General features: G+C 50.6%; 1 protein-coding gene across 1 annotated transcript; it reads right to left on the bottom strand.

Annotated features, from left to right (window-relative positions):
* Window positions 1-1,083: 1,083 nt before the first annotated feature.
* Window positions 1,084-16,525, bottom strand: SPATC1L (spermatogenesis and centriole associated 1 like). Its single transcript, XM_005902334.3, has 4 exons — window positions 16,324-16,525; window positions 8,934-9,284; window positions 1,989-2,140; window positions 1,084-1,410 (listed from the first exon to the last, which is right to left on the bottom strand). The coding sequence occupies exons 1-4, from the start codon at window positions 16,523-16,525 to the stop codon at window positions 1,084-1,086; spliced, it is 1,032 nt and encodes a 343-aa protein (XP_005902396.2).
* Window positions 16,526-20,673: the final 4,148 nt, after the last annotated feature.

Below are 20,673 nucleotides of genomic sequence, written 5' to 3'. Positions count from 1 at the left end.
CACCCCCATCTCAGGCTTCAGCCTCCAGAATTGTGAGATGATAAATGTCTACTGTTCAAGCCGCCCCATCGGTGGTGTTTGTTACAGCACCCGAGCTGTCTGAGGCAGGGGTCTGAGGAGCTGGGGCATCTGGGACACGCCAGGCTGTGGGAACAAGGGACAGGCATTCTGGCACCTTCATCCTCCTACCTATGGCAGAGGAGGAGCCAGGGAGGGGCCGGTCGCAGGGCTTCAGAGGGCCACCTGCCCTCTCTAGGCCTCAGGAGAGATGGGGATGGTGTGGAAGTTGGGGGGCAGAGGGCTGTGTGTCCTATGGAAATGGGTCTGGCCCAGGGCTTGGGCACAGCTGGGAATGCAAGATGCACAGAGGGGACCCAGTGTGATGCCAAGACCAGTTCTGGGGTCAGTTTTGAGACATTAAAAGTGCTGGCAGGTGCTAAAAATATCTCCTAAGGAGGGGACCCTGGAAAGCTCCACTATTTACAGGGAAAGCGATCTCATCAGTCAGTGCCCCGATGCTGGTTTCTGTGACCACCCCACAGCCAAACAGACCAGGGCTCGGAGGCCAGAACCCGCAGGAAGAGCCCAGCCCACACCGGCTTCCGTCCAGGGGCTCCGGCTGCCGGGAATCCTCTCGCAGGTAAACTCCCAACAGGGACGCCCACACGGCTGCACACGGGCACCTGCTTTAAAGCTCTGCTGCTGTCTTGCTGTCCCTGGCTTTGAACAAGGGGCTGTGTCTTCACGTTGCCGCGGACTCTGCAGCTGTCCTGTCCGCGGCTGAACCCTGGCCCCAGGCCCTGCCCTCCAGGGAGACCCCCACGGGGACCCGCCGCAGGCCCTCAAAGAGCAGCGGTAAAGGAGGAACAGCAAACAGACGACTTTAATAGACTGGGGCTCACCGCGCAAGTGTGGGCGGCGGGGCGTGCGCCAGGGTGCGCGCCGGCCGGGGGGCGGGACAGCGCGGGCAGCGGCCCACCCGGCCCTGGCGCCCTCGGCGCGCCCTCCGGGGAGCGGACGAGGAGGAGCGTGGCGCCCGAAGTTGCAACACGCTTTTATTGCAGGGAGGCGCGGGGCGTGGGTTCACCAGGCGAAGAGCGGGCGGCTGTCCTCCTTGGAGAGCTCGCACAAGCAGTTGAGCAGCAGCAGCGAGTCGCCCAGAAACTTGGGGGGCACGACGTCGATGACCAGCTTCCGCAGGGCGGCCGGGCTGCTGTGCAGCGGGTTGGCACGCAGGTCCGGCCGCTGCTTCAGAATGCCGTAGGTGTTGATGAGGAACTCGCTGAACACAGGGTGCACGTCGCGGTTGTAGCCCAGCCTCTCCAGGCGCGCCGTCAGCGTCAGGTAGCGGTGCGTTAGCTCCCGCAGCTTCTTCTCGTCCACCGAGCCGTCCAGGGACTTGATGGACGTCTGCGGGCACAGGCGCGAGTGGGCGGCGGGGCCAGGGACCCGCGGGGACAGGGAGGCGAGGACGGGAGGCCAGGCGCAGGCCCGAGGCGAGATCCTGGCGGCCTCCCAGCACAGCTGTGTCGGTGGGGACACTGAGGCCCAGAGGCAGGCCCCCACCAGGGGCTGGCTCCCAGTTTCCCTCCCACGCAGGGACCGACAGGAAAGAAGGGAGCTCCACCCCCGGTGCCAGGAAAAGGTGCCTTGCCAGCCGGGTGGAGCATCACAGTGCTCCCTGCCCGAAGCCACTCTTGAGGCTGTCTTTCGTAGTCTGAGGCTGTCCCAGACTACGAAAGACAGGACAGAGCAAAGGGACTTGTGGGGCAGCTCATTGATTCCCCACTCAGACACCACTCAGCCTTGCCCAGGCCTACAGCTGTGTGGGCTCTACAGCGGACTGGCAGCCAGGGGACCTTGGGGGAGCAGGGGGCAGGGAGCTGGGCAACAGGGGGCGTGGGGCAAGGATGGGACCCTGGGCTGGGGGGGTCCTAGGGCAGGTCAGGGACCCAGCCAGGGGAAGGCCCCCAGCCAGGGAGGCATACCTGTTTGATCTTCTCAGGGATGTTGGACACAGTGAAGCCGTAGAGCCGGGTCACCCCTGGGAAGACATAGGCCAGGATGCGCCGGTCCAATTGGAAGGCAATCTCCCCAACAATGCGACCATCCTTCTCCGTGCCAGTGAAGCTCTGGATCTCTGAGGGGCAGGGTTGGGCGGGGCTGGTGAGACAGGCAGCCAGTATCTGGGAGGGTAGGAGGGTCAAGGGGTTCAGAGGGTCCAGGGCTGCCCACATTCCTCCTGCCTGTGCTCCAGGGTCCATTTCAGGGAGAGGGCTGACCCAGATGTTGCCACTGTGGATCTGAGGTAAAGCCTGGGGACCCCAGCAAGGCTTTCCTGCAGGGGCCAGTGGTGACCAGAGGGGGCACCCTTCTCCCTGTTCTCCGCCGCTCCCTGGCAGCCCGATCCCAGGCCCTGCCCCAGTTCCCTGAGGTGGACGCTTCACAGCCCAGGGTTGGCTTCTGGTCCCCTTGTCACCAGCACCAGCTCAGCACCTGGTCTGGGGTGACGCCCCTCGGAGCTCTCAGCCCCATGACCAGGTGAACTCGGAATGGGCTAGGCATGTCCCCACCTGAGGGTAGGGTCCTGGTTAACTCAAGAAAACATATGTAGCCCGTGTGGGTCCAGCCTGCATAGCTACATGAAACAGTGAGATGCTCTGTCTCAGCAGCCTGTGTGTATTGCAGGCTGGTCTAATACTTATTTCATAATAAGACTTGAGGGTTGCTGGGTTCGCGGGAGATTCTAATTATTTCCCCGGTATCACCCCAGCACATCAACCACCCTCCCCTCCAAAATCGCTTCCAAATTGCCCCTCCCCACGGCAGCCTCTGATGTCAGCACGTCTTCCACCCGACAGCCATGATCCCACCACTGCCCTTCAAAACTACTGTGCTCTCTGAAGATCACGCTGACGGCTGTTACCACCAGGTGCACCAGACTTTGAGGGAGCATGGAGTGAGGAAGGGCCCGCCTCATGGCGCCTGGCATGCCCCCACTGACCAGGATGCACTCTGCGGGGAGAGCAGGCACTTGCACAGGCCTCCACGCATCCCGAACTCTGCTCCTCCCTACAGGAGACACTTCATAACAGGCCCATTTCTAAAGCTTTTTCTAAAGCCCTGCAACTTTCTAACCCAACAGTGATCCAAACCCCTCCCAAGAGTGTTGGATGGTGAAGCCCCACAGAGTCCATCCAGCAGGCAGGTAGTGCACAGACGGGCTGGGTGCTCTGCCATGGAGAGCTGGCCCCAGGTCCTGTTACCCACAGACAGCTGTGCCTACCAAGGGCTCAGGACCCCCACCACATACAGAGGTTAGTCTGACTCCCCACCCTGCTGGAGGGCTCAGTGGCCCGGGGAGTCACTGGGCTGCTCCGAGACCTCCGCAAGGGCTTCTATGCAGCTGTGCGCACTGGACTGCAGGACCAACCCTGCCTGTGACCTTGGGCATCTGCTCTCCCTCCCTCAGCCCCAAGCTGGGACTGCCCACATAGCCACCCATCCCAGAACCCTGGCTAGCCACTCTGGGCAGGAACAAGATGGCAGTCAACACATGCTTATCAAGGCCAGGCATGGGTGGCTCCTCCTCCTCTGTGGGCACTGGGATAGGCGAGGGGGCACATGTCCTCCTGCTCCCTCGGCCGCGCCAATGCACGCGCTGAGCAGGGAATATGAGGTTTAACTTAGCACAGTCCAGGTCTGTCACAGCTGAGACTCTGTGGCCAAATCCAAGGTCATAAGGTTTATGTCTGTGTTTTCTTCTAATAGTTTTATGGTTTTAGCTCTTTTAGGTCTTTTAAAAATCTCTGATGCATTTTGAGTTAATTTTCATATGTGATATGAAGTCCAGCTTCAGCTGTTTGCATGTGGAGATCCACTTTCCTGGCACCATTTGTTGAAAAGACTCTTCTCTCTCCATTAAATTGTCTTGAGACTCTTGCCAGACATCAGACTTGTAAATGCATGGGTTTATCTCTGACTCTTGATTCTATTCCATGGACTTGTATGCCTGTCCTTACACCAGTACCATGCTGCTGATTACTGTACCTTTAAATTTTGAAATTGGGAAGTGTGAGTCCTCCAATTTTATTCTCCTTTTTCAAGACTGTTTTGCTTATTCTGAGTCCCATGCATCTCCATACAAATTTGAGGATCAGTATGTCAACTTCTGCCAAGAAGTCAGGTGGGACTTTGATAGGGCTTGCATTGAAATTTGTAGATTGATTTGGGGAGGTTTGCCATGTTGATAATATTAGGTCTTTCAAGCCATGACCAGAAGACTTTTTACATTTATTTAGGTCTCTTTCATTTCTTTTAGTGTTTTGTAGTTTTCAGTGTTGTTGTTGTTTAGTCGCTGTTGTGTCCAGTTCTTTGTGACTCCATAGACCATAGCCCGCCAGGCTCCTCTGTCCATGGGACTTTCCAGGCGAGGATACTAGAGTCAGTTGCCATTTCCCTCTCCAGGGGGTCTTCCCGACCCAGGGATCAAACCCTTGTCTTTTACACTGGCAGAAGGGTTCTTTACCACCAAACCACCTGGGAAGCCCTAGTGTTCAGTGCACTCCTGCCAAAATCACTTGGCAACACTGCAGAAGCGACCCAGGAATTCTAACTGACGACCAGATACACCACAGAGAAGCATGTTGGGGAAAACAGGGCCCATGGAGAAGCAGAAAACAGTCTCCCCCTTCTGTATTAATACAGTTATCTCATCAGGAGTTGGCCCCTCTCCCTGCCTCCCCTCCTCTAAAGTATAAATTAGGTGGAAGGAACTAGCAACCTCTAGATCTGAAAGGATCTAGAGAGCATTTCTAGTCCAACCTGGGCCCTTCAAGATCTGACCAAAAAGCTATTCCTCAAAGAAAAAAGTCAGTAAGATTGATAAACCCCTAGCCAGATTAATTACAGAAAAAGAGGAAGATAAAAATTACCACTATCAGAAACGAGAGATGGTATCACCATAGATTTTACAGATAGAAGTAGAACCTATGTGTGTGTGTCTGTGTCTGTGTGTGTCTCTCTGTGTTTATTAAAAGGAATTGGCTCACGCAGTTATGAAAACTGACACTTCCCAAGATCTGCGATGGTGAGTCAGTAAGCTGGAGGCTCAGAAGAGCTGATGATGTAGTCCCGGTCTGCGTGCAAGGTCTGAGAAATAAGGGAACCCATGGTGTGGCTCCAGTTTAAAGGACTGGAGGCTTGAGACCCAAGAAGAGCTGAGATTCCAGTTGTAATCCAATGGCAGTCAGGCAGGAGGAATTTTCTCTTACTTGGGAGAGAGTCAGCCTTTTTATCCCACTCAGACCTGCAACTGATTGTATGAGGCCTACCCACATTCAGGAGGCCAGTCTGCTTTATTCAGTCTATTGACTTAAATATTAAACTCATCTAAAAACATTCTCATAGACTTACCCTGAATAATGTTTGACCAAATATCTGGGCACCTAATGGCCCAGTCAAGTTGACCATCATGGGATAAATATACAAAATCAATTGTGTTACTATATATTAGAAACAAATAATCAGAAATTCATATTGATAAAAAGTACTATTCATTATAGCATCAAAAACATGAAATACTAAAGGGTAAATTCAACAAAAATGTGCAAGATCTGCACATAGAAGCTATAAAATATTACTGAAATGTATTTTTAAAGAACTAAAAAGATGGAGAGATATACAGGCATACCTTGGACATATTGCTGGTTTCAGTTCCAGACCACCACAATAAAGCAAATACCACATGAAAGCAAGTCGTGTAATAAAAAAAAAAAAAAAAGGATAACAACAACAACAACAAAAAAACAAACAGCAAGTCATGTGAATTGTTCAGTTTCTCAGTGCACATGAAAGTTAGGTTTACACTGCAGCGTACTCTATAATGTGCAAAGCATTATGTCCAAAAAATGTACATACCTTAATTTTTAAATACTTCATTGTTAAAAAATGTTAACCATCCTCTAAGCCTTCAGTGAGATATAACCTTTTTGCTGGTGGAGGGTCCTGCCTCAGTATTGACAGATTCTGACAGATCAGGCAGTGGTTACTGAAAGTTGGGGTTGGTGCAGCAATTTCTTTAAAAAGGTAACAATGATGTTTGCCATATTGGTTGACTCTACCTTTCAGGAATAATTTCTCTGTAGCACGAAATGCTATTTCAGAGCATTTTACCCACAATAGAACTTCTTTCAAAATTAAAGTTAACCCCTCTCAAACCCTGCCACTGTTTTCTCAACTAAGTTTGCATACTGTTCTAAATCTTTGTTGTCGTTTCAGCATCTTCACCAGGAGTAGATTCCACCTCAAGAAACCACTTTCTTAGCTCACCCATAGGAAGCAACTCCTCCTGTGTGAAGGCTTTATCTGCAACTGCAGCAGCGCAGTCACACCTCAGGCTCCTCTTCTAATTACAGTTCTCTTGCTGTTCCCACCACATCTGCAGCCACACCCTGCAGTGCAGTCTTGAATCCCTCCAAGTCATCCATGAGGGCTGGAATCAACTTCTTCCAGACTCCTGTTAATGTCCATATTCTGACCTCTTCCTGTGAATCATGAATGTTCTTAGTGGTGTCTAGAATGGTGAATCCTTTCCAGAAAGTTTCAGAGCCCTCAGTGGGACCACTATCTATGGCAGCTATGGCCTTATGAAGTATGTGCTGTGCTGTGGTCAGTGGCTCAGTCGTGTCCAACTCTTTGTGGCCCCGTGGACTGTTGCCTGCCAGGCTCCTCTGTCCATGGAATTCTCCAGGCAAGAATACTGGAGTGGGTTGCCATGCCCCCTTCCAGGGCATCTTCCCAATCCAGGGATTGAAGCCAGGTATCCCATATTGCGGGCAGATTCTTTACCATTGGAAGCCCCTATGAAGTATATTTCTTCAGTAATAAGACTTGAAAGTCAAATTTACTCCTTGATACATGGACAGAATGGATGTGCCTTAGCAGCATGTAAACAACTTTAATTTCCTAGTCCGTCTGCATCAGAGACCTTGGGTGACTAGATGCGTCATCTATGAGCAGGAATATTTTGAAAGGTATCTTTTTCCTGAGCAGTACGTCTCAATAGTTGGCTTAAAATATTCAGTGAACCATTTTGCAAATAGATATCCATTTTGCAAAGCCTGTCATCCAGGCTTTGTTGTCCATTTACAGAGCACACGCAAAGTAGATGTAGCATAATTCTTTTAGATTTATGCTATGACTTATTGACTATGCCAAAGCTTTGACTGTGTGGATCACAATAAACTGTGGAAAATTCTGAAAGAGATGGGAATACCAGACCACCTGACCTGCCTCTTGAGAAATCTGTATGCAGGTCAGGAAGCAACAGTTAGAACTGGACATGGAACAACAGATTGGTTCCAAATAGGAAAAGGAGTACGTCAAGGCTGTATATTGTCACCCTGCTTATTTAACTTATATACAGAGTACATCATGAGAAATGTTGGGCTGGAAGAAGCACAAGCTGAAATCAAGATTGCCGGGAGAAATATCAGTAACCTCAGATATGCAGATGACACCACCCTTATGGCAGAAAGTGAAGAGGAACTAAAAAGCCTCTTGATGAAAATGAAAGAGGAGAGTGAAAAAGTTAGCTTAAAGCTCAACATTCAGAAAACTAAGATCATGGCATCTGGTCCCATCACTTCATGGCAAATAGATGGGGAAATAGTGGAAACATGTCAGACTTTATTTTCTTAGGTCCAAAATCACTGTAGATGGTGACTACGGCCATCGAATTAAAAGACGCTCACTCTTTGGAAGAAAAGCTATGACCAACCTAGACAGCATATTAAAAAGCAGAGACATTACTTTGCTGACAAAGATCTGTCTAGTCAAACCTATGATTTTTCCAGTAGTCATGTATAGATGTGAGAGCTGGACCATAAAGAAAACTGAGCATTGAAAAATTAATGCTTTTGAACTGTGGTATTGGAGAAGATTCTTGAGTGCCCCTTGGACTGCAAAGAGATCAAACCATTCAATCCTAAAGGAAATCAGTCCTGAATATTCATTGGAAGGAGTGGTGCTGAAACTTCACTTGATGAGAAAGAACTTGGCCACTTGACGAGAAGAACTGACTGGTTGGAAAAGACCCTGATGCTGGCAAAGATTGAAGGCAGGAGGAGAAGGGGATAACAGAGGATGAGATGGTTGGATGGCATCACTGACTCAATTGACATGAGTTTGAGCAAGCTCCAGGAGTTGGTAATGGACAGGGAAGCCTGGCGTGCTGCAGTCCATGGGGTCCCAAAGAGTCGGACATGACTGAGCAACTGAGCTGAACTGAACCGAAGTCTGCATATAAGTTAAATTAGCAGGGTGACAATATACAGCCTGAACATAATCCTTTCCCAATTTTGAACCAGTCAGTTGTTCCACGTCCACCTCTAACTGTTGCTTCTTGTCCTGCATTCAGGTTTCTCAGGAGACAGGTAAGGTGGTCTGGTATTCCCATCTCCACAGTTTACTTTCCAGAATTTTCCACAGTTTATTGTGATCCACATAGTCAAAGGCTTTAGTGTAGTCAGTGAAGCAGAATCACAGCCTTGTCATGGCAAAGAGGCCTGCAGAACTCAATGAAGCTATGAGCTGTGCCTTGCAGGGCCACCCAAGATGGGTGGGTCATAGTGAAAAGTTCTGACAGAATGTAGTCCACTAGAGGAGGGAAGGACACCCCCTCCCCCTTCATGGATCGTATCTGCAAAACATGTACCAAAAAAGTCTGGTATCCAGAATACACAACTCAATCATAAGAACATAAGCTACTCACTTATTTAAACGGTCAAAAGATGTGTACAGACAGGGCCCCAGACCCGAGGAGCATGGGCACACTCTCCTCTTCCGGCTGCTGGCTAGATGCAGAAGCTGGGCCCTGACCACCCTCCCCAGCAGCCAACCCCCAACTCCCGCCTGCTCCTCACCCTCCTCACCGTTCAGGTAGTAGCTCCTCCTGGTTCGGTCCCCAGAGGGCAGGCTGCTCTCTGAGAAGCACACCTTTTTGGGCCGGCCCACGTCCCGGGTTTCCAGCAGGGTCTTCTCCACCAGCGGGTCCTGCAAGGGGCTCAGGAGTGGGGACAGCTTTCGATCGGAGCCTTGGGGGATACGCAGTTCCGGGGAGCTGAGGAAAGCCTTGAAGGGCACCTGGGAGGACGTCACACAGCCCGGGGAGGCGTCGTCCTCGCTGGAGAGGGGGGCGTGTGAGCACAGCAGGTCTTCCAGGGAGGACCCCTGCAGCTGGGAGGGTGCATCAGGGCCGCTGGTGAACCTTCCGAAGTCTGGGACTGGGGCAGGGAGGGAGGAACAAGCTGTGAGGCGAGGCTCCCGGAGCACCCACGTCTTGCAGAGACCCTGCCCTCAGCTCTGACACCTGCCCCCACTTCCCCTCTGGAGGAGGCAATGGATCCCAGGACACCAGCAGCCCCGGGTCCGGAGGCGCAGCACACATGTGGCCTCCAGCACTCCCACTGTGTGTCCACACACTGTGACAGTGACTTATATGTGCATCTTAAATTTTATATGTGTGGTATCATCCAGCACCTTTTATTATGAAACTTCTTTTTTTGAGAGTTATCCATGATGAGTGTGTCATTGGGTAGCTCTGTGGTTCACTTAACCATTTCCTGGCACACATGCATACATGGGCACACATCTGCACATACACGCACAGACACACATGGATTTTTTCATCCATCCCCACTGCTGCACATGGGACTGTTTGCAGGATTCCTTGTAAAGCAGAGCGGTGATCGGTGTCCCTCATGTGTGTCCCCTGCCAGACACACGGTCCAGGAACTGTCAGGAAGTCACAGCAGTGAGGCAGCAAGGGCCCCCGGTGCTTCCTCTGGCTGAGTCCCAGGAGCCTGGTCCCCTTTGCTCGGGGCTCACATATTCCCAGGGGAGGTAGGCCATCCCAGCCATGGGCAGGGGCCGGGAAAACTCTACTCATGGGCTTGGGGAAGAGCCGTATCTGTGACCTAATTTTAAAGGGATTGTTGTGTGGTCAGGTGTGTTTGCACTTCACTTTTAGTTTCTATTTAGTGAATTGAAATTCCCTCCTGTTATTCCCCAGCCTTAATAAAGTTCTGTTAAACATAAAACAATTTTTTTAATCCTCAGTCAAAACTTTCAAGCCACATTATAATAAAACTATAAATGAATCAGAGTCAATAGAAAACCCCATCTCCTCAAAATTAAAAGAATTCTCAGGACTTCCCCAGTGGTCCAGTGGTTAAGAACTCACCTTGCAATGCAAGGGCTGTGGGTTCAATCCCTAGTCAGTGAACTAAGATCCCACATACTGCAGAACAACTCAGTCCACTCCACAACTAGAAAGCCCAAGTACCACAGCTAAGACCAAAAAATATATACATATTAGAAAAAAAAAATTATCTTTAGTAATGATCAAAGAGAAAATAAAAATAGGAAAAATGATTATTGAGAAATAATGAAAATCAGAACACTAGGTATATTGACATCAATACATTTAAAACTGTATCTAAAGTGAAATTGGAGAAGGCAATGGCACCCCACTCTAGTACTCTTGCCTGGAAAATCCCATGGACGGAGGAGCCTGGTGGGCTGCCATCCATGGGGTCGCTAAGAGTCGGACACGACTGAGCGACTTCACTTTCACTTTTCACTTTCCTGCGTTGGAGAAGGAAAGGGCAACCCACTCCAGTGTTCTTCCCTAGAGAACCCCAGGGACGGGGGAGTGTGGTGGGCTGCCGTCTATGGGGTCGCACAGAGTCGGACACGACTGAAACAACTTAGCAGCAGCAGCAAAGTGAAATTAGCAACTTAAATTCTTTAATGACTTCTAAAACATCATCAAAAAATTACACATTCATATAGGAATGAACTCTTGAAGAAAGCAAAAGTTAGAGAATAATAAAAATAGCAGCAGAAATAAATTTGAAATAGTTCTACAAAAAGTCCAATAAGATAGTGAAACTGTGGAAAGCTACTTTAGAGAAACAGAAAACAAAAGAATAAAATTGAAAATTAGAAAAGCCAGATAAGAATGACCAGGAAGACAATGTTTAAATTATAAAAGATTATATCCAACTGAATATTACTTGAAAACTTTAATAAAGGAGCTATCACTTGGGAAGCTATTTTCAATGACTCAATAAGAAGTAGAAAACCTGCACAGATTAATAAGCAAAAAAGAAAAACCTTGAAGTTATAGAATTATGAGCAAAGGGCTGAAGGCCTGAGTGGTTGGTGGATGAGTTCTTTCAAGTCCCCAAACAATTCACAACCCCTGCATTATATGAATGAGGCTGGAACACTGAAAAAAATTAAATGATGCTTGATTATCAAGCTTATAAATTGTCACAAGTCTGATATCAAATCCCTGAAAAGACAACCCACAGAAAGAAAACCGCAGCCCAGATTCACATAGGAATCAGAGAAAACAGAGTCCAGAGATCCTGAGCGAAGCCCCAGCCAAACAGATGCCGCAGCAAACAGCTCAGGCCCAGAACCGGGAGTCTCTCAACGACACAGCGGAACAAGACCCCACAGGCCAGTGGGGGCGCAGCCGAGGGCACTTTGGCCAGTACAGAAGTGAGGTCATAAAATCTTAACAAAATGAGCCTTTCTTCAATTTTGTTGTTGTTATTCTTTAAAAATAAGGACTAGAAGGCTTTTCCCCAGCACCCAGCCTACACCCCCCAACCCCCAGTACCTGGACAGACAGAGCTGTCCACTGCCGACCAACCGCCAGAGGATGAGGGCGGAGCCTGTCGAGGCCAAAGTCCTGGGATTCGTGAGGAAGAAAGACAGAAACGAGCGTATGAGCTGCCATTGTTGTTCAGTTGCTAAGACGTGTCCAACTCTTTGCGACCCCATGGCCTGTAGCCCGCCAGGCTCCTCTGTCCGTGGGAATTCTCCAGGCAAGAATATTGGAGTGGGTTGCCATTCTTTTTCCAGGGGATCTTCCTGAACCAGGGCTTGAGCCCTTTTTTCCTGCTTGGCAGGTGGATTCTTTACCACTGAGCCACCAGGGAAGCCCATCTGAGCTGCCAACCCCATTTAAAAGTCTGTAACAGCAGCTATAGAACTCAGAAAACATGGGAGAAAGAACTGGAAAACTTAGCAGAACAAAACAGCTCAGGGAGGGGACTGGATAGTGAATTCTCTGGTGGTCTAGTGGTTAGGGCTCCACGCTCTCATGGCCCAGGGCCTGGGTTTAACCCCTGATCGGGGAACTAAGAACCAGCATGCCTGGTGGCCAAAAGTAAAAATAAAAATATGACGTAAGCAAAATATCATAAGGGGCCTGGATATAGGCTAAATATTTACAAATCAACAGATTTCCAAAACACAGCAACAGGGATAACTGAAAACACAGTGGAAAAAGAAATCTCATCCATGACTGCAATAAGTAACATAAAGTGCCCCAGGAATAAACCATTAATGTGAAAGATTTATGTGAGAAATGGCTAAAGAGACTTGAAGAAACAGAGTCAGAGCAGCTTAATAGAGCTGCAGGGGACGATCTCACCCTCTGGGCAAATGTAAGAAAAGGAGAAAGTAATTACCCTGCCTTCCAAGCCAGTGATTCTACCTGTAGGGAAACATACCCTAAGGAAATAACTCTGAATAGAAAATGCTTTTCCTGTGGTATTTACTTCAGGGTTGGAGAAGGAAATGACAACCCACTCCAGTATTCTTGCCTGGAGAATTCCATGGACAGAGGAGCCTTACGGGTTATGGTCCATGGGATCACAAGAGTCAGACGCGACTGAGCAACTAACACTTACTTCAGGGTAAGAGAAAAGAACTGTCATTTCAAACATAAGGAGAGTTCATTAAATTCTGGTTCATCTGATTCTGGAATATGACACAGCTATTTAGAATGTATTTATGACAATACAGAAGCAGCTGTCTTGTGGTGGTAAAGGGAAGAGGCAGAGAGAACACTCAGAAACTACTTAAAATCACTGGACACTCCACGCAGGACAAGGAGTCCAGGCAACCGTGGAGGCTCTGAGATGCCAGGGGCTCAGGCACCAGGGTGATCTGGAGGAAACTGGCCTGGGAGGGGAGGGCCCGGGATGGCCAAGGCCCCCACCCCACCCTGTCCCTCAGAACACGTGCACCATGTGCAAAGTGGCCCCAGAAGGTGGCACCAGCTGTGGGAAAGGTGCAGGTGGAGAGGCCTCAGGCCTTTGGAGAGGGTCCCAGTGTCCATGTCAACACTTGAGCTGCATGTGGCCTTTGACCCAAGGATTCCTGGACAGCCCCCTGTCAGCAGGCCACAGGGGTACCTGTGAAGCCCCGTGGCTGCTGGGAGATGGAGGAGCACTCCTGTCATGGGGACCAGACTTAAGGGCTGGTGGTGAACCCACAGGGAACAGTGAGCGAGCCCTCCAGGAGATGGCCAATGGTCAAGGACAGAAGATGGATGGCTGGGGAGTCAGTGTAGAATGGCTCTACCCTGTCCACATAAACTGAGGATCCTGGGATACACATGCAAACAGCCACCAAAACTTCAGAGAGAAGCCAGAGTCGACGTGGACAGCGGCTGCCGCTGGGAGTGAGGCCAGGAGCCTGCAGTAGTCACGCTCACCCCAAGTGATTTTGCTTAGTGAGAACGACAGATTTTTAAAGCACATCCTGTGCAACTTCCCTGGTGACTTGGTGGTAAAGAATCTGAGTGCTGATGCAGGGACACGAGTTCCATCCCTGGTCCAGAGGGATCCCATGCCGCGGAGCAACTAAGCCCGTGCATTGCAACTACTGACGCCTGTGCTCCAGAGCCCAAGAGGCGCTAAGCCCGTGCACCTAGAGCCTGTGCCCACAACAACAGAAGCCACTGCAGTGAGAGGCCTGCAGCCAAAATTAATAAACAGATAAACCACATCCAGTTTCTAAAGCAAACACTGAGCCATTGCTGTGTGCAATTCCCGTCCGTCTGAAACCTCGAGCTCCGCTGGAGAACTCCTGCCAGTTCTCCAAGTCCAGCCCCGAGGCCATGGTTGCACTCTGGGGACGGAGGTGGCTGTGAAGATAGTGGGGGCCCATCAGCCCACAACCTGCAACAGGGGCTCCAAGGCCTTTCTTTGGAGGCTCGAGGCCTCGGGCGGGCCAGGGGCTGGGGCTCCTCCTAAGACTCGCATCCAGGAGGATCTGGACTTGCCCATGGGTGGGATGCTGGCCATGCCCCAGAGACGGCCTGACTTGTACCCTGACGGGGAACAGTGCAGCCTGAGCAAGGGCCTGCACCTCACCCAATGCCCTCCTTCCAGCCTGGCCAGTCCACTGATCACACAGACGGATGAAGGTTTAGTTCAGTTGCTCAGTCGTGTCCAATTCCTTGTGACCCCATGGACTGCAGCATGGCAGGCCTCCCTGTCCTTCACCAGCTCCCAGAGTTTACTCAACCTCATGTCCATCGAGTCAGTGATGCCATCCAACCATCTTATCCTCTGTTGTCCCCTTCTCCTCCTGCCCTCAATCTTTCCCAGCATCAGGGTCTTTTCAAATGAGTCAGCTCTTCGCATCATGTGGACAAAGTATCAGAGTTTCAGCTTCAACATCAGTCTTTTCAATGAACACCCAAGGCTGATTTCCTTTATGAGGGACTGGTTGGATCTCCTTGCAGTCCAAGGGACTCTCAAGAGTCTTCTCCAATACCACAGTTCAAAAGCATCAATTCTTTGGGGCTCAGCTTTTTTTATAGTCCAACTCTCACATCCATACATGACCACTGGAAAAACTTTGACTAGATGTTTTTTTTGGCTAGATGGACCTTTGTTGGCAAAGTAATGTCTCTGCTTTTGAATATGCTGTCTAGGTTGGTCATAACTTTCCTTCCAAGGAGCAAGCATCTTTTAATTTCGTGGCTACAGTCACCATCTGCAGTGATTTTGGAGCCCCCAAAAATAAAGTCTGTCATTATCTCCACTGTTTCCCCATCTATTTGCCATGAAGTGATGGGACCGGATGCCATGATCTTAGTTTTCTGAATGTTGAGTTTTAAGCCAACTTTTTCACTCTCCATTTTCACTTTCATCAAGAGGCTCTTTAGTTCTTCTTCACTTTCTGCCATAAGGGTGGTGTCATCTGCAAATCTGAGGTTATTGATATTTCTCTCAGAAATCTTGATTCCAGCTTGTGCTTCAGCAAAGCTCAATTCTTAGGACAAAGGACCACAGAGCAGGCCGAGGCACGTGATTGTTGGCAATGGTCACAGCGCAGACAAGGCCTTGGGGACAAGTGCCTCAGGCAGCCACTGCCAGGCAGGCATTCCTCGAAGGCTGAGGAGGTGGCATGGACCCTCTGCAAGCTGTCATGTCAGGGACACAACACCAAGAGACAGGCCCCCCTCTATCCCTGGTCACCTGGGGACATTGTGTGTCTTGGTCACAGGCAGAGCGGAGGACAGGGCCCCAGGCTCCTCTAGCTGCTCCCCCCTCTACCTGCCATCCCCCCACATAAGGACCCTGCTTGTCTGAGCTCCCTCCTCAAGGCCCACCCCGAGGCTGAAGGTGTGGAGATGCCATGAGGGACCCTCACACCCCAGGACATGCTCGCTCACAGGGTCTGCTTGCTCAGCACAGGAGGTGACCACATCTAGAGCGGGTCCCGGAGCAGCCGAGCATCCCCCTGGGAACCAGCAGCAGCTCTGAAATAAGCTTCAACAGAGGAAAACAACTCACTCCAGGCGAACAACTTATCCTGAGAAGACAGCTGGTCTGCGGGCGTGGGCATTGCCAGGGTGGGAATGGCCATTGCCAGGGTAGGCACGGCCATTGCCAGGGCAAGGGCTGGGGTATGAACTCCACCTGCTCTGCTGGGCAGTGAGTGATCATCACCTCCGGGACCACGGAGCTCACCTGGTCACAGGACCCATGATCCACATCCCAGCCACTCAGACCAAGGTCACGGTGCCAACCACACCCTAAGTCGCACTTCCCACATACAAAAGCTTTCAAGCAGAGCCAGCTACCTTCATAGAAAGTGTGTCGGCCTCTGAAGGGGCTCCCACGGGGTGAGCTGGATGACCATGCCGTGCTTGCTTCCTGTCTGTGACCCACAGGTCTCTCTCCTAGGCAGGGTCCTTGCCTCTCTGGGTGCAGCTGTCAGCCAGTACGATGGGCACAGCTGCCCTGGCCAAGGGCTGAATATGCCCAGCTGGCCAGCCCCCAGCAGAGCAGGGTCGCACACAGCCTGGCCCCGCCGTCCCCTGGGCTGGCCTCAGTGGACCTGCTTTAAGCCTCTGTGGCAGCACCTCGGCGGCCACCATGGACGGAACCCCACTAGCCCAAGCGGGTCACCCGCCTGCCCACCCACCTCCCAGAGCCGGCTCACCTGTGCTCCCCGGGGAGCAGGCCTCGGGGTAGGCGGGTGCCTTGGGGAAGAGGAAGTCACGGCCCCCGCGCCCACAGCTCTCCTGGCAGCTCTCGCTCAGCAGCCGCTTCAGCATCTGGTTCTCCTTCATGAGACGCACCTGCTTCTTGAGGTCGGCGTTCTCGCTCATGAGCCTGTTCATCAGCTCGCTGCCCTCAGCCATGGCCAGTTCTCTGTCACGTGTGGGCCCGCGGCCCCATGGAGATGGAAAATCAGAGCCCACAGGTGCTCCAGAAACGCCAAGAGCCCCGAGTTCCACCGGCCTTCCGCAGCCTTGTGATGTCGCCCTTAAAGCGGCAGCGCCTTGGCCACGGTGAGCAGAGGGGCAGGGACAGGAGGTGGGGATGGGGCACCTCAGGGGTGGGGTCCCCAGCAAGGGAACAGCACAGGCTGAGGCCGGAATGTTCCAGGAACAGCCAGAAATCTGGCCCGCAGGAGTATCCACAGGCCTGGGGGAGGGGAGCTCTGCCTTCATTGAGTGACTCAAGGACCCCCTCCCCTGCCACCCACCCTCAACTGCAGGCCACCTGCAGGGTCCTGGAGGCATGCAGGCCTGCCCGGAGCTGGGGCTGTCTGACCTGCAGACGTGGATGACATACCCCCAGGATGCATGCCTGAGGAAGAGCAGGCCATGGGCACAAGGGAGACAGGCCGGGGAGTGCCCCTCAACGGCCCCCACAGCCCATGGAACTCTGGTGGGCTCTCAGGGGCTGGCAGTTGGAGGCCACCTGCTGACTGCACTCTGCTGGTGCTCAGGGTCCTGGCAGCACGTCCGCATCCCCACACTAAATGCCAGCACTGAGCATCTGGGACACTGACTATCGGACCTGAGGACCCCCAGCCAGGGCACAGGGCCGTCTGGACAACCCCACGCAGAGTCCTGCCCAGGTTCCAGTCCTCAAGCAGTGTGACCTCCGTGAGCCCCACCCCCCAACTATCTACCTGGGAGGCACACCAAGTCAGCAGTTTCCTGGCCCCACGGGCAGCAGAGAGGTCTGCTCCTCCTGAGGACATGAGCCCCAACAGGAACATCGAGTCCTCTCTCCCCTCCTGCTGTCATCTAGGGCTCCCCCTGGCAGCAAGGGCTGGGGTGGGGTGGGAGGAGCCCCCAGCAGAACACAGCTTCGACTCCCCCCAGACTAATAACTTAGTACAAAGTTACCGCAGGAAGACAGAGCCCTGGGTGGAGCTTGCGGAGAAATGAGACTAAATCCCAACCGTCCCTCTTATCCTGAGACAGAGCAGATGGGACAGTGGAAACACGGACGGTGCCCATTAAGGAAGGCTGGAGGCAGTGCCCTACCAGATTCGAGAATCAGGCAGGGGGGAATGAGTAGCTCCCCTCAGCTGGCCCCTCCCCTCACATTTAAAATGCCATTTTCTTTCCCACACCAAGAAAACCCTCTCAGCCATGGACCTGGGGACATCCTGCCAGTTTCCTGGTCATGATGCAATTCCCTTCTAACACATCACATTCAGCTTGCTAATATTTTAAGTATTTTCTATATTTCATGAGGGAAATTGATCTGTATCTCCTTTTTTTGTAATGTCCTGTTTACTATCAAGGTCATATTGATCTTATACAATGAGTTGCAAAGGGTTCCCTCCTCTCTTTTCTGTGTGCTGTGTTAGATTGCTATTTCTCTCTTAAATGTTTGATAAATTCACCAGCAAGGCCATGAGAGCCTAGAGTTTTCTTCCGGGAAAGTTTCTGATGTAATTTTTTAAGTATCAATAAAGTCACTTAACATTTCCACTTCTTCTCATTCCCATCTAGACAACAGTTGTGGCTTCTGAGGAATTTGTCCACAGCATCTACACTGTGGAATACAGGCATCACACAGTTCATATTTCCTTGCTACCCTTTCTGAAGCCTCACACCTCTGAACACAAATAGGTACAGCCAAGGCAGAAAAGCCAAATGTAAAAGTGCAGCAACAGTGCCCGTGGGTTTTGCAGGAGCGTGTACAGGAAGCAGAGTGTGGGACCGACGTGAGCCAGGGAGAAGGGTGCAGGCTTACTTCCCCAGGATCTGTACTGATGTACCATTTGCAGTCTCAATACAAGTTCTTAACTTGGTCAGGCTAGAGGCCCGTTAACTTTTCTCAAAGCATCACCTTTTGGTTTCATTGATCTTATTGTATGTTTTCTGCAGCATCTGACATCTACTGTTCTGTCCAGTATTTCCTTCCTTCTACTTACTTTAGTTTTAAGATTCTTAAGATGGAAACCTTGGAGAAGGCAATGGCACCCCACTCCAGTACTCTTGCCTGGAAAATCCCATGGGTGGAGGAGCCTGGTAGGCTGCAGTCCATGGGGTCGCTGAGTCGGACGTGACTGAGCGACTTCACTTTGACTTTTCACTTTCATGCATTGGAGAAGGAAATGGCAACCCACTCCAGTGTTCTTGCCTGGAGAATCCCAGGGATGGGGGAGCCTGCTGGGCTGCCGTCTATGGGGTCGCACAGAGTCGGACACAACTGAAGTGACTTAGCAGCAGCAGCAGCTGCAAGATGGAAACCTAATTTTCAGCACTAAACATGTAAGCCTGTAAATATTTCTCTAAACACTGCATTAGTGAAAACCCACTAATTTTGATGTTATGTTTTTATTTTTGTTTGGTTTGAAATATTTTCTAATTCCCCTTGTGCTTTTAATTATCAGTTCAGTTCAGTTCAGTCGCTCAGTCGTGTCCGACTCTTTGCGACCCCATGAATCGCAGCACGCCAGGCCTCCCTGTCCATCACCAACTTCCGGAGTTCACTCAGACTCATGTCCATCGAGTCAGTGATGCCATCCAGCCATCTCATCCTCTGTCATCCCCTTCTCCTCCTGCCCCCAATCCCTCCCAGCATCAGAGTCTTTTCCAATGAGTCAACTCTTCGCATGAGGTGGCCAAAGTACTGGAGTTTCAGCTTTAGCATCATTTCTTCCAAAGAAATCCCAGGGCTGATCTCCTTCAGAATGGACTGGTTGGATCTCCTTGCAGTCCAAGGGACTCTCAAGAGTCTTCTCCAACACCACAGTTCAAAAGCATCAATTCTTCGGTGCTCAGCCTTCTTCACAGTCCAACTCTCACATCCATACATGACCACTGGAACAACCATAGCCTTGACTAGACGAACCTTTGTTGGCAAAGTAATGTCTCTGCTTTTGAACATGCTATCTAGGTTGGTCATAACTTTCCTTCCAAGGAGTAAGCGTCTTTTAATTTCATGGCTACAGTCACCATCTGCAGTGATTTTGGAGCCCCAAAAAATAAAGTCTGACACTGTTTCCACTGTTTCCCCATCTATTTCCCATGAAGTGGTGGGACCAGATGCCATGATCTTCGTTTTCTGAATGTTGAGCTTTAAGCCAACTTTTTCACTCTCCACTTTCATCAAGAGGCTTTTTAGTTCCTCCTCACTTTCTGCCATAAGGGTGGTGTCATCTGCATATCTGAGGTTATTGATATTTCTCCCGGCAATCTTGATTCCAGCTTGTGCTTCTTCCAGCTCAGCGTTTCTCATGATGTACTCTGCATATAAGTTAAATAAGCAGGGTGACGATACACAGCCTTGACGTACTCCTTTTCCTATTTGGAACCAGTCTGTTGTTCCATGTCCAGTTCTAACTGCTGCTTCCTGACCTGCATACAAATTTCTCAAGAGGCAGATCAGGTGGTCTGGTATTCCCATCTCTTTCAGAATTTTCCACAGTTTATTGTGATCCACACAGTCAAAGGCTTTTAATTATAGATGATTTATTTTTTTTATGTCTTTATTTTTGGCTGTGCTGGGTCTTTGATGCTACACAAGAGCTCTCTAGTTGGAGGCTACTCTGTTCATTGCAGTGTGTGGGCTTCTCACTGAGGTGGCTTCTCTTGATGTAGAGTACCAGCTCTAGGCGCACAGGCTTCAGAAGCTGTGGCACTCAAGCTTAGTTGCCCAGTGGCATGTGGGATCTTCCCAGACCAGGGATCGAACCCATGTCCCCTGCATTGCAAGGTGGATTCTTAACCACTGAACCACTAGGAAAGCCTGACTATAGATGATTTAGAAGTATATTGTTTCATTTCCATATATTTGGGATTTTCTAAGACTTTTTATTACTGATTTCTAACTTAACTCCACAGCAGTCACAGTACACTCTGTGCAGTTTCAATCCTTTTGAATTTCTTGACACTTGTCTCCTGACCCAGCACATGGCCTACCTTAGTGAATAAGCATCGGAAAGAATGCTATGTTATACAAATGCAGTTACTCAAGCTGGTTGGAGGTTTCATCTACAGTTGCTGAGACAAGTACTGCAATCTCCCACTTTTATCGT

The sequence above is a fragment of the Bos mutus genome, chromosome 1 (assembly GCF_027580195.1).
Source record: "Bos mutus isolate GX-2022 chromosome 1, NWIPB_WYAK_1.1, whole genome shotgun sequence".
Taxonomy (NCBI): domain Eukaryota; kingdom Metazoa; phylum Chordata; class Mammalia; order Artiodactyla; family Bovidae; genus Bos; species Bos mutus.
Note: the sequence above shows the minus strand (reverse complement) of the source record. Positions and strands in the feature narration are given on the sequence as shown.

Excerpts from the sequence above, each read along its gene's own strand:
- SPATC1L (XM_005902334.3), bottom strand. The coding sequence starts at position 16,525 with ATGGCTGAGGGCAGCGAGCTGATGAACAGGCTCATGAGCGAGAACGCC. Across the intron at positions 9,285-16,323 it reads CTGCTCCCCGGGGAGCACAG|TCCCAGACTTCGGAAGGTTC; the intron begins GTGAGCCGGCTC and ends TCCCTGCCCCAG. Across the intron at positions 1,411-1,988 it reads TCCCTGAGAAGATCAAACAG|ACGTCCATCAAGTCCCTGGA; the intron begins GTATGCCTCCCT and ends CTGTGCCCGCAG.